This window comes from Girardinichthys multiradiatus, chromosome 11 (assembly GCF_021462225.1).
Source record: "Girardinichthys multiradiatus isolate DD_20200921_A chromosome 11, DD_fGirMul_XY1, whole genome shotgun sequence".
Taxonomy (NCBI): Eukaryota; Metazoa; Chordata; class Actinopteri; order Cyprinodontiformes; family Goodeidae; genus Girardinichthys; species Girardinichthys multiradiatus.
This window is the reverse complement of record NC_061804.1, coordinates 13,965,989-13,978,720: the sequence shown is the minus strand read 5'-3', so window position 1 is coordinate 13,978,720 and position 12,732 is coordinate 13,965,989. Positions and strand designations below refer to the sequence as shown.

General features: G+C 37.5%; 1 protein-coding gene across 2 annotated transcripts in view; it reads left to right on the top strand.

The window, feature by feature from the left end:
* Nucleotides 1-659: 659 nt before the first annotated feature.
* The window catches only part of LOC124875855 (solute carrier family 22 member 4-like), a 50,896-nt gene continuing 38,823 nt past the window's right edge, over nt 660-12,732 (top strand). Inside the window, exons 1-9 of one of the 2 annotated variants that reach the window (XM_047378254.1) lie at nt 660-947; nt 4,467-4,894; nt 5,895-5,998; nt 6,097-6,251; nt 6,392-6,563; nt 9,051-9,177; nt 9,425-9,525; nt 9,654-9,868; nt 11,511-11,693. In XM_047378254.1, the coding sequence (XP_047234210.1) occupies nt 812-947; nt 4,467-4,894; nt 5,895-5,998; nt 6,097-6,251; nt 6,392-6,563; nt 9,051-9,177; nt 9,425-9,525; nt 9,654-9,868; nt 11,511-11,693 (1,621 nt within the window). In that variant the 5' untranslated portion in view covers nt 660-811. The remainder of the gene's footprint in view (nt 948-4,466; nt 4,895-5,894; nt 5,999-6,096; nt 6,252-6,391; nt 6,564-9,050; nt 9,178-9,424; nt 9,526-9,653; nt 9,869-11,510; nt 11,694-12,732) is intronic. The other variant, XM_047378253.1, reaches the window with a different exon arrangement.

The following is a 12,732-nucleotide window of genomic DNA, read 5'->3' as shown; positions in this document are numbered from 1 at the left end:
ATCACGTTCCCCATACGCTAATGAATATAGACTTGGATCCCAATTCAAGACATTTTTGTTGCTTTATGGTCACCTTGAGAATGGTTTCAATTTATTTATGTTTCAGCTATTGTTCTGACATCTATTGTTCAATTGGCCTTACAGCAAAGAGGAGTCACTGTTTAATACCTACCCCACTGAAAACTTCATTTCTAAAATACAGTACATTCTGTATTTTAATTTACAAAAAGACATCACAAAATTATGTAAAATAGGTTGGAGGGTCTAGGGTTCTTTTCCAGCCGTGTTTTTATTTGTCCTTCTGGGGATAAATAATGGACAAGTTTCGGTAAGTAGCTATTTTCTTGAGCGATTTCATGAATCATTAAGAGCTGTCGCATTATAGCTGAATGCCATGTTCTCTTGTCTTTCCCATTTTAAACTGTGACATAGAGAAATTGGTCTCCGTGTCAGATATTGTTTACACCTCAGGGAAGAAGGAAGTCATCTATTACTAATTAAACATTCAAGACATTTTGATCTATTTTTAAATAAATTTAAGTTCTGATTGGTTTAATATTTTCAGACTGAGTTCATGCAAATCTTTAGGGGGTGTAGATGGCCCTTCATGTTTACAGATAGTATGAAAGATTGGATGCTTTACTTTCCGTTAGGTTATAAAACGACACGTTTAAATTTAGCTTTGAACGCCTGAGATCCTGGCAGCATGAAACAGAGTGTCGGTTCTTCCCCGGTGTTAATGATCGCAGACTGAAACAACTTCTCACCAGAACAGAAAAATCTACAAGCCGAGCCAGATCAGCGACTTTAAATGGAAAGTGATGAAAATCATATTTTTCCACGTGTTGAACAGTTGTTTTTATTCCTGAGGATTAAACTGTGCTGCAGAAAAGGCACCTCAAGAAAAACATTATCCAGAGGACACCGCCCACTGCAACTCATACTTGGTAAGTTAGAGTTGTTTCTTCATTGCCAAATGGGGTTTGGTCAATCAAGCCCCTTCGACCTAAGAAACATTCTTATTTCTTTAATTAAGAGTTGGGCCAAAGCAGCTAAAATTATCTCTATCCTATGCACTCACTGTGCACCTACAGTAAATTATCTAATAGTGAAAAAGAGTGTTGCAGTTGATCACTGCAGGTAAAATCATTTGAGAAAAAGGTCTGCTTCTGCCTTGCTTTTATAGATTGAGCTTGTTTAACATCGCTGTTGGTTCCTCTAAAGAGCTGATCTGAAGCCAACAGCCCTGCTGTGCATCTTCTCAGTAACTTGACTGCAGCAGCTCACATTCGTGCGCAGATCTATGCATGCGTGTTATTTTGGATGGTCAAATCTCAGCCAACTTGATTTTGGACCCCAAGGGAAGCTTGTGGAAGGTAATGTGGGACAGACTGGATCTAAAAGATTGCATTGAAATATTATCTTGAGAGTAAAAAGTACAAATTTCAGATGTTTTAGTCAACAACAAATTAAAAAAATACATTAGGTCTAATTAATTACATATAAACTTTATCATCTCCAACCAACAACCTTGATTTTTGAATTCAAATGAAGTTCAATTCCTTGTACTATTTTTATTTATAAGACTGAAATAAATTGGCATTTGATCCTATGTAAGGACATTTCTGATTGCAATTGAAGGCATACCTGCAGATTGCAATTTTTCAGTTTTTTTGTGAAAGTTATCTTTGAAGCTGTTTTATAAAGTTAATTATGTTTAACTTACGTTAGTCCTGTTTCAGATTATTTTCAATTGACACTACAGTCAGCATGCGGCTAATCAGCTTTTTGTGTCCCTGGCAAAAGTTATAGGACAAGAAACCTACAAACATTTCCAGATGTCAAGGAAAAAACTTTCAAAGACCAGAAAGACATTGATGCTGTATTCCCTGGCAGGATTGGTCATGTAATTGTGTCATTAATGTACAAAGATTTACCTCAGCAGTGTTTTTTGGTCACAGTTTTTTTACTCTTAATTGCTTAAAAAAACAATACTGACAAAACTGAATTATAAAGTATTGATTTAGGATTTCACAAACTACAAAGAGGCATTTTAATAAAAGGAATGCAGATTCTGCTTTGCTTGTATTTGCGTCGATGACATCACAAGAATAATTCAGCTAATCAGTTGAAATTACTAAAAACCGCGGAAAAAAGTCTTGACAAATTTTGGCAGATTTTAAAGGATTCTAGTTGCATTTAAGTTTCAAGGGATTTACCCTTATATGTGTGAACCACTTAAATAAAGATAAATAAAATAAATGTCTTGTTCTATCCGTATCATTTAAAGTGGCATGCATCCTGAACTCATACTCCTTTACCTTAATAGAACGTCTCTCTTTCTGACTGCCAAGCAAAGGGATTTATTTTCTCTTACTTATTTTTCCGGTTAAAAGTTTATTAAGTAAACCCAGCAGATTGCGTCCAGTCCGTGACTTGCAGCATTCACTCCTCCTGGACGAACATGTAACAACAGTGGGCTGTCGCTTGCATTGACTTTGCAGCAATCCCTCATACTGAGCATGCATGTAGCGACAGTGGAAAGGAAAACTTTCCAGGAAAACTATCATAAGTGTTAAAGAGCAAAAAAAAACAACAAAAATACAAATGGACAAATTCACATGAACTTACACTCACTGGCCACTTTATTAGGTACATGTGTCCAACTGCTCGTTAACGCAAATTTCTAATCAGCCAATCACATGGCAGTGACTCAATGCATTTAGGCATGTAGACATGGTCAAGACGATGTGCTGAATTTCAAACCGAGCATCAGAATGGCGAAGAAAGGTGTTTTAAGTGACTTTGAACGTGGCATGGTTGTTGGTGCCAGACAGGCTGGTCTGAGTATTTCAGAAACTGCTGATCTACTGGGATTTTCATGCACTACCATCTCTAGGGTTTACAGAGAACGGTCTGAAAAAGAGAAAATATCCATTGAGCGGCAGTTCTGTGGGCGCAAATGCCTTGTTGATGCCAGAGGTCAGAGGAGAATGGCCAGACTGGTTCGAACTGATAAAAAGGCAACAGTAACTCAAATAACCACTCGTTACAAAAAAGGCATGCAGAAGACCATCTCTGAACGCACAACACCTCGAATCTTGAGGCGGATGGGCTACAGCAGCAGAAGACCACAACGGGTGCCACTCCTGTCAGCTAAGAACAGGAAACTGAGGATACAATTCCCACAGGCTCACCAAAATTGGACAATAGAAGATTGGAAAAACGTTGCCTGGTCTGATGAGTCTCGATTTCTGCTGCAACATTTGGATGGTAGGGTCAGAATTTGGCGTCAACAACATTGAAAGCATGGATCCATCCTGCCTTGTATCAACGGTTCAGGCTGGCGGTGGTGTAATGGTGTGGAGGATATTTTCTTGGCACAATTTGGGCCCCTTAGTACCAATTGAGCATCGTGTCAACACCACAGCCTACCTGAGTATTTTTGTTGACCATGTCCATCACTTTATGACCAGAGTGTACCCATCTTCTGATGGTTACATCCAGCAGGATAACGCGCCATGTCATAAAGCACGAATCATCTCAGACTGGTTTCTTGAGCATGACGATGAGTTCACTGGACTCAAATGACCTCCACAGTCACCAGATCTCAATCCAATAGAGCACCTTTGGGATGTGGTGGAACGGGAGATTCACATCATGGATGTGCAGCCGACAAATCTGCAGCATCTGTGTGATGCTATCATGTCAATATGGACCAAACTCTCTGAGGAATGTTTCCAGTACCTTGTTGAATCTATGCCACGAAGGATTACGGAAGTTCTGAAGGCAAAAGGGGGTCCAACCCGTTACTAGCAATGTGTACCTAATAAAGTGGCCGGTGACTGTAGATCAGCTGCCTTATGTGATGTCATCGGAGACATGTGGAAGATCGTTTATGAAAGAACAGATTTTAAGTAAATCCAATATAGGCTTGCAACAAAAACTGATTATAAGATTTTGTACAGTTAACAAACTATTTTTAAATGCAGTTTTGTTGACTTTATTAAAGAAAAATCTTGCTAGTAGTTCTAATAAATAAAAAATGTTATTGTTTCGAATAATATATTTGAAATTAGGGCAGCACCATGTTTGGAAAATATGTGATTGCAATATTATTGCTGAATATTGCGACGGCGGTGTCAGTTATGATCAGCCCACTTGCCAAATATAGTACTGGCATGCAGAATGCGATTGAATGGCACCTGGAAAAAATAAAATAAAAGATAAATTAATCTATGCAGCTTATATTCTTTCAAAATACATATATAGGTCTTCTAACAGTGACTAAAGTCACATGCTGTAACAGAGACCAAAGGGGTTTCAGCCTTTTTATTATTTAATGTGTAGTAATCCCACAATAATTAAAGTTAACATTTAAATTTGACCCCACCTTTACATATTTTAAAATCTCAAAAATATAACAGCAGCATGAACTAAACATCTGCTCGTGTTTTATTTTTTAGGATTTTTTTTTTTTGAGAAAATGGATAGCCAGAAAATCAGGGACTATGACACCATCACTTCTTTCCTTGGATCCTGGGGACCCTTTCAGATGAGGATTTTTTTAGCACTTGCCGTCAGCATTATTCCAAATGGATTCGTTGGTGTCTACATCGTCTTTGTAGGTGACACCCCAACTCATGAATGCCACATCCCAGAAAACGCAAGCATCAGCGAGATGTGGAGAAATGTGGCAATCCCACTGGAAACAGTTGATGGAGTCACAAAGCACAGTTCTTGCTGGAGGCTTAATCTGGAAACAGTCAGGAACTACTCTCAAAAGAACGCTATCCCAAATGTAGATGTGAACGTGAGTGATATTCCCTGGGAGAAGTGTCTGGATGGATGGACATACAGCAAAGAAGTCTACCAGTCAACTATTGTTACAGAGGTGAGCTCTTAGTAGATCTGCTTTAATAGGGAGTGTAGAAGTTTTAGTGTTATGAAAAACCTTTGCTGTTATTTGTGTAAAGGTTATCAGAAATTTCAGACAGCGCTCATCATTGAGAAAGAAATATGTGACAATGTCTTCCAATTTGTTTTAACTTCTGTACCCTTGATAGCTGGATTTATTTAATTTATTCAGCCATTCATTTTAAACTTCCAGCCTATTACAGGCTAATTAGATCATGTTTGCCTGGACATATGGTAAACTGGCTAAGATATCAAAAAAGGATTGCTGTTCTATGCTTCATCATCTGATTATTAATTGTAAATATGTAAAATGTGCTACTTTGTATCAAGGCCCAACAATGCCAGTAGTGCCACCAGCTTTCACCATATAGTATTTTTTCCACACAATCTGTGTAATGCAAACAGCTCTGGTGTTTGAGAATGTGAAGGCATTGGCTGTGGTTGTAATTTACAGGCGTATGCACAACATTACCTGGCTGTCCCCTAAATGCATGTCTATTTATTTAAATGTGTCAGCACAGAGAGATTTTATTTACTCAAAAGAGCTATTTTGTCTCTACTGAGCATCTACTGCCAACTACTACTCCTTCTATCATAATTTGAAAGATACACACATTCAGAATGGCATGCATGTAGGGCCTAAATATAGCTTTGAGATTTCTGCTTGAGAGTTTCACAAATGTAAGAAGCAACTCACTTGGGTTTGCTATGTGATGAAAAATAAATCATGCCATAAAAGTATTCCTCGTGGTTTTTATGCTTAGGCAGAGCTTTAGACCTGAAGAAATTATGTTTTTGAGATGTTTCGTATGTATTGTTTTAAATCCTTACACTTGTTTTGATTCATTATGTCTCATTTTGTTGACAGAAGCTAATGAAGTTTCATATGTAGTTTAAATACATTGTATTTCTAAAGAAATTGTCATGCCTGTTACAAACAGTTGCTAAATATTAGGACGATGTGTCTGATTCTGCAGTGGAACTTGGTGTGTGAGAATCAATACAAAAACCCACTGACTACCTCGATTCATTACATCGGAGTGCTGTTAGGAGTTCTGTTCTCAGGCCAACTGTCTGACAAGTATGCACTCCACATTTTTATATAAATTTATTTTACCAATCAGTTTAACTTCTCAGTTAGCAATACAGAGAGTCATTTAAACTTTATTTCTTCTACAGATTTGGAAGGAAGCCCATCCTTTTTGTCATGATGGCTGTTCAAACTGTGGGGCTCACAGCACAGATCTTCTCTCCAAGCTGGGAGACCTTTCTCCTAATTTTCTTTTTTGTTGGTGCTGGGGGATACTCCAACTATGTAATTGCATTTGTTTTGGGTATGATTTTTTTTAAGTAAACTATGCAATGTCTGGTTTTTCTATACATGTGTTGTGAACACATATTTTTTCAATGTTATCTGACATGCCAAGTCAGGCCTGATTGGGCATAACAAAACCTTAAATTTTTCCACAAACAGGAGCCGAAGTTCTAAGCCCTAAAACCAGGGTGGTTTTTGGCTCACTTGGAGTATTTATGAGCTCAGCTTTGGGATACATGGCAATGCCAGCAGTAGCCTTCTTTCTCCGTGAATGGCGGATGCTGCTAATTCCTATGGCTGCCTCTGGCCTGATCTACATCCCTTTGTGGTGGTAAGAATATCTGTACAGCGCATGCTAGCTCTACTTTTCATCCTTTTTTCTCGTTGATTTAAAATATCTATTTATTTCATAATTGTTGCTTCATCTTTGTGCAAATGGTTGTGATTGTGACAGTATTTTGTCACTACCAAAAAATACATAACTGGCCAAGTATATTGTGACTGCCCTACCTGCCAATTCTAATTCTTGAAGACCAGTTAATGTTAGAGCAGTAGATGTTTTTTTTAACTGGCTCTGGCCTAATCTACATCTCTTTGTGGTGGAAAATTATATAAATGTTTTCAAAATGGGGTTCTGTTGTGTTGAGTAGCATCTTATCTGCTATGGACAGCTTATATGCCCTGATAGTGGAAAAATTCCAATAGATCATCTTGTTTAGTATCTGTTTTAGAATGTGTGTCCTAGATCAGCTTGTTGTCAATGAGGTGTCCAGTTCCAACTAGATCTACTCTTGCAACTCAGTATGCCACACTTAGAGACGCCTGGAATGCAAGGCCTTTCTGTTATGAGCGTAGCGTTAACCCAAGAGAAGATACCGTTCTTCTCTCTGAGGCATCACATCATGCTGACCTCTTTTAGAAATCTGATGCTCATGGTCTGTTTTATCTCCCTGTCTCTGTAATGTGAACTACTTTCTCCTTTTGTGAGGGTTTAAAAAAAGTCTGTTTTTTCCTGTTTATGGCAGGAATTTAATGAAAGAGCCACTTTAATTCTCACCGTTCTCCTTATTAAGTGAGTTTATTAAGGTGCATTTTGTTTTTTCCTTTAACGGTCCTCAGTTTGAAGAACAAATATTTATTTGATTACTTTGGGGCACTCGTAGACTGTATATAGCGCACTGAACTTCCATCCTCAGATAGTCAGTTGAGTCAGATGAGACATCAAAGCAAAAGTAATGTACCTAGTTCTGATGCAATAGAACACTGTAAATTCTACACCCCACATCCAGATACTCACAATATACAGAATTGGGGCATATAAAAAGTGAAATACTTCAAGATGTGACAGACTTGATGTTCCACAAAATTAGCTTAATTTTCTCAGGTTTTGACCTACATTACACTGCTTTATCTCTACGCAAACATGCATGGCAAGTTAAGAAGCCCTGTGACAGCAATTTACCAAAACAATACAGAGTTTACACACTGCTTGTTTTACAAATTTCCACTTGTTTGTATGGAACATATAAATGAAGTTATAAAGATAAAACGGAGCTGGCTAAACTTTATAGTACCTAAAATATTTTAATTTTACAATAAAGGTCTTTTTGCGTCCAACATCTTGTCTCCCTGGTTGCGTTTAAAACGTTTTGATTTACAACACATGTTTCAAATAAAACACTGAAACAATGCAATCTTTATTGTGGACGCCTGGGCTTCCAGTAAATAACTGAGCAAAACAAGTGAAAGAGGAGTTTAAGTTTATGAGCTAACATTCTCCTTAGCACTCTAAAATTATTGAGGTGGAGTTGTCTTAAGATGGCAGAACTTTGTTCAGGAACTGTTTCCAGTTTGAGTAACTGTTAGCCTAACTCTCCAAAGAGGAACAACTCTGAGTATTGTGCACTAGAGCCCTGCACTGGGATTGGTAACCCCCGGGTTTTGCAGGACCCAACGTAAATCTTGCAGAACTGGATGTTTTCAAGATTGCCATAGGCGGGTGTGGCCAGCTGAAAACAGACACTGAGTCCCAAGATTTTTGGAAGGATGGAAAGTACGACTATAGTTGGTAATAAAATCAAGACTGGAGACTGGAGAAAAATTTGTTGTATAATTGTATGATATAAACAATAAAAGTTATTCAAATAAAAAAAGCTAAATAGCAACTTAAATCTCCTTATGACTTAAAATAGGCTCATTTTCTTTCGAAGATGCAAAGCAAATCATTCAGAGCATGGCTTTGGAAGAAGATTCCTCCTTCCTTTTAGGTGTAAAGTCCATTAATGAAGAGCAGAATATCTCAGCACCTGACTGTTAGATAATCTCAAAAAGACGCTTTCCTGTGCTGTCAAAGATTGCAGGGTTCATTTTGAGTGTTAGTCCAGGGAGTCACCAGACAATTTTTAATTTACCCTATTTTTAAAAAAAGCATTTTCAAGGATTTCCACAGTTTGTGTGATATTCTGGCACAATTGTTTTTCGGTTTTCTTATTTCCAATTCAAAGCGGAGAGATTTTTGCTGAACATATTTAATTTATTCTGCTCTTGCTGGACTGAAATAAAACATTCAGTGGACATACATTTATTGAATCATGCAGTGCAGCAATTAAAGTGTATTTTTGAAAATGTTTTCACAACATAAACAAATGAACCCACAGGTAAGTCATTGCAGTATATAATGAGATGTATCATTGCCATTAAAAACCTTAGATTTAACATTTTAAGTGGTGGGTCTGCGTGTGTGTGTCTGATTACTGATTTCAAGTCATCATGCAGGCATAATGTTTTTATAAAGACTTTTTTTTCTTTATATGAGCAGGTTTATCCCAGAGTCTCCTCGCTGGCTGCTGTCTCAAGGGAGAGTAACCGAAGCTGAATCTATTCTTAAACAAGCAGCAAAGCTAAATAAAGTAGAGGCTCCAGAAGCCATTTTTACACAGCTGGAGGTAAGTTTGAAAGCAGATGTTTAATATTGTTATAACACCAACACAATTATTTATCATCTCAAAGTGTATGCAGCATTACAAATGTTTGGTATTTAAAGTAGTCAATTTGGTTTTATGTCTTCTTTTTAGTTATGTTCACCTTTTCTCTTTATTCAAGCCTCATGCAAAGTTTTTCTTTTCATCGGAGACTTATGTTTGGTCTTGCCATGCTTTAGCTGCCTTTGCTTTCTTTTTTCTGTTGTCACAGATTGAAAAGGTTTTGACCATGCGAGAGAAGAGATTTAATATTTTGGTCCTTCTGAAAAACTGCAATATTTTCACTACAGTATTGCTTTGTTCAAGTCTGTGGTATGTGTGCAGTTAAATTACTCCAATTAATGTGCTGAAATTTTCACAGGAGCACCTGAGTAACTTTGATTGGATTTGGTGCCTTCTGTCCCACCTGTATTAAAGACTTGTTCTGAATTATTTGGCAGGATGATCGTCGCCATGAACTACTTTGCTTTAATCCTCAACACTTCAAACCTACACGGCGACCTTTACATCAACTGCTTCCTGTCTGCTGCCACAGAGGTTCCAGCATACATTATTGTCCTCTTGCTGCTCCACTATTCCCCCAGACGCCTCTGTCAGTCTTTAACACTCTTACTTGGAGGGATTATGATTGTTTGTGTTAATCTTATTCCCATAGGTAAGGACCACACAGAGCCATCACAAGAAGACCATGACACTGACTGCATAATTATGTTGGTTTTTTCACACCACTACTTTAATAGTTTCAAATAAATTAACCTCAATATTTGTAAAGCTTTTCAATACAGACTTGGTTGAGCAGGTAAAGAGAGAGAGGGGGGGGGGGGGTTATGCTTAATGAGCTGTGAGTACAGGAAGCTGTGAAATATTTTTTATTTATTTGTAGTTACTTTTTGTTTTAAAAGTGACTCAAACACAAACATAAGCAGCAGAAAGTGTTCAACTACCAACATCAAATTATGCTAGCATAAATGTGAAATTATGAAGATGTTCTTGTTTTGTGATGAGTAGATGTCTTCTACCCTTTTAAACTCCAAATAAATCTAGGTATAAAATCTAGTTTTCATTTTAAAGATGGTAATATTTAGAAAACTTTTTTATTTGAAAGTAGACTAAATTTTATAATTTGAAGTTTTTTTCAAAACATCAAAAGTTTGAATAAGTCTGTTCAGTTTGACAAGTTGAGGACGTTTGTGAGGCCCCCCTGCTGGCCTGGGAGTTCTAAGCATCTGGCCAGCTCTGGGCCAACAGCTCCTACAAATGTCTGATGATTAATAAAAGATTGTGAATGTTAGCGTCACAATATACAGCCATATTCAATATGAGGCTCGTTTATCAGAAATGCCTTCTGAAAATAGCTCCCCTTTAAGTAGGTATTAAACATACTTTTTATGAAGCCCACATCTCTATTTAAAAAATTTTAATAGATCTGATGTGATATTCTCATCTTAATTTTTGGAATGAATCTATATAATGTGTTTGACACAGTGAATTGAGTTATTGAAGTAAATTAACTTTTCAATGTAATTCTGATTTATTGAATATAACTGTATGTGTTATCTATCTGGAAGGTTTATGTAAAAACTCGGTCAAAATCTATTAAACCAGATTAACATTCAGTTAAGATCTCTATAATGACAAACGCAGGACATGGCTAGATGGAACTAGTTCATACAATTCCTGGAAAAGAAGTTGCAGTGCAATTGCTGCTGAAAAATCTGAGGGAATTTAGTTGCCTGCTTCAGGAATTGAAAAGGCTTAGGGCTCTTGAAAAGGAGAATGTTGCTAGAAGATACATCATCAAACTTAGGTAAAGCAATCAAGTCACGACTCAGGTTCAGAAAAACGCAAACAAGAAAGAAGGAACCAAAAATATAAATACACATATGACTTCTGTTTTAGTAAGAATCTCTTGACATCATTGACTTAAATTTGCAAATTTTGCATGATGGATTTTTTTGCAAAATGCACAGAATGATGTACAATATGCTTTAAACAAAGCCACCTTACAACAAAAAGAACAGAAGCTGTGTGTGATGGTGTGTGCCTGACCGTGAAGTTCATCCTAATCATTAATTTAATCTATAATGAAATGACCAAATTATTCCACCTTTCTCACACATTACATGATTACCTGCCTTCAGGTTGGTTTTTATCAAAACCCCTCATACCCCTCAGTGAGTGCTTCAAGAGTGGTTTCAGTTTGCAGTCTATTTTTTTATTGGTAAAATAGAACACATCTGTTGATTGTGAATCTCATGTGATTTTTCTTGAGGGTCCTCTTTATTTTGTCTCCTCAGATTTACCTGGTGTGGCTGTGCTACTCGAGATGGTAGGAAAATTCGGCATCACATCGGCCTTCTGTGTTTTGTACGCCTTCACGACAGAGCTCTTCCCTACCATAATCAGGAACACAGCCATTGGATGTTGTTCCACAGCTGCACGGATCAGTACCATCATCTCCCCCTTTATCATTTATCTGGGTAGGTTTAGAACATATTTGTGATATTTGGGAGAGTTATTAAATACCAGAAGCTTCTTCCTTCATCTTACATGTAATGTTTACCCTTTGTTTTTATTTGACATCAGTGACCCCATTTCCACCAACGTGGTTCGGAGCCCATTCCGGTTCCCAAACATGATTTCAAACCGGTGACGCATGTTTCCACCAACAAAAAGAGGTCCCAGAGCACGAACTCTGGTTTAACTCGGGCACCGCAGAATACTTGGTTCTTCTGCATGAACCATAATGTTGCCCATGGGTGGGTTGAAGCTGCAGGGAATAGAAGCAACAAGTACGATGGCGAAGAAGAAGAATCTACCATATAAACATTATTTCTATGTTTGCAAAAACACAGTAAACTCACATTGTAAACTCGTTTCCGTTAAACCCGTGGATGCTGAACATATGCAGATGAAAATATTGTACATACCATTGTTCTTGCATGTAGTCGCTCGCCTCTTTTTCTATATTAACTGTAGTTTATGGTACTCTTTTTTTGCATTAAGAGGAAGATTGTGCACAGCTCATTGAGCTCTGCTGTCTTGCTACCCACACCCCCCCGTTGTGTAACGCCCACTGTTGATGAGTCATGCTTGGTTCTCAGGACTGATGAAAACGCGTGTTGGTGCTCAGTGAAACACCAAACTATGAAGTCACACGAACAGCATCGGTTTAAATCTTTGGAGGAAAAACGCTGAGTGAGAATTACGTAATATTTCATGCTTTATCCTTTAATTGCAGATTAAACAAACATGATTTGCGTAAGAAAGTACTTGATATTTCTCTCCATAAATATTTAATTAGGGGCAAGTCAACCAAAAACAAAGCCTTGTATCTGTCATATAATGGGAGTTTTTGGCCCCTTTTCCCTCCGTGCACTACTGGGTCCGTTTCTCTCCAGTTCCGAGACCCAACCAGTAAAACCAGCATTTACCTTGTGAAATAATGAGAAATGGTTAAGTATAAAATCAAGATTTAATATAAAATTAATCATTGTACAAAATATGCCAATGAACAGA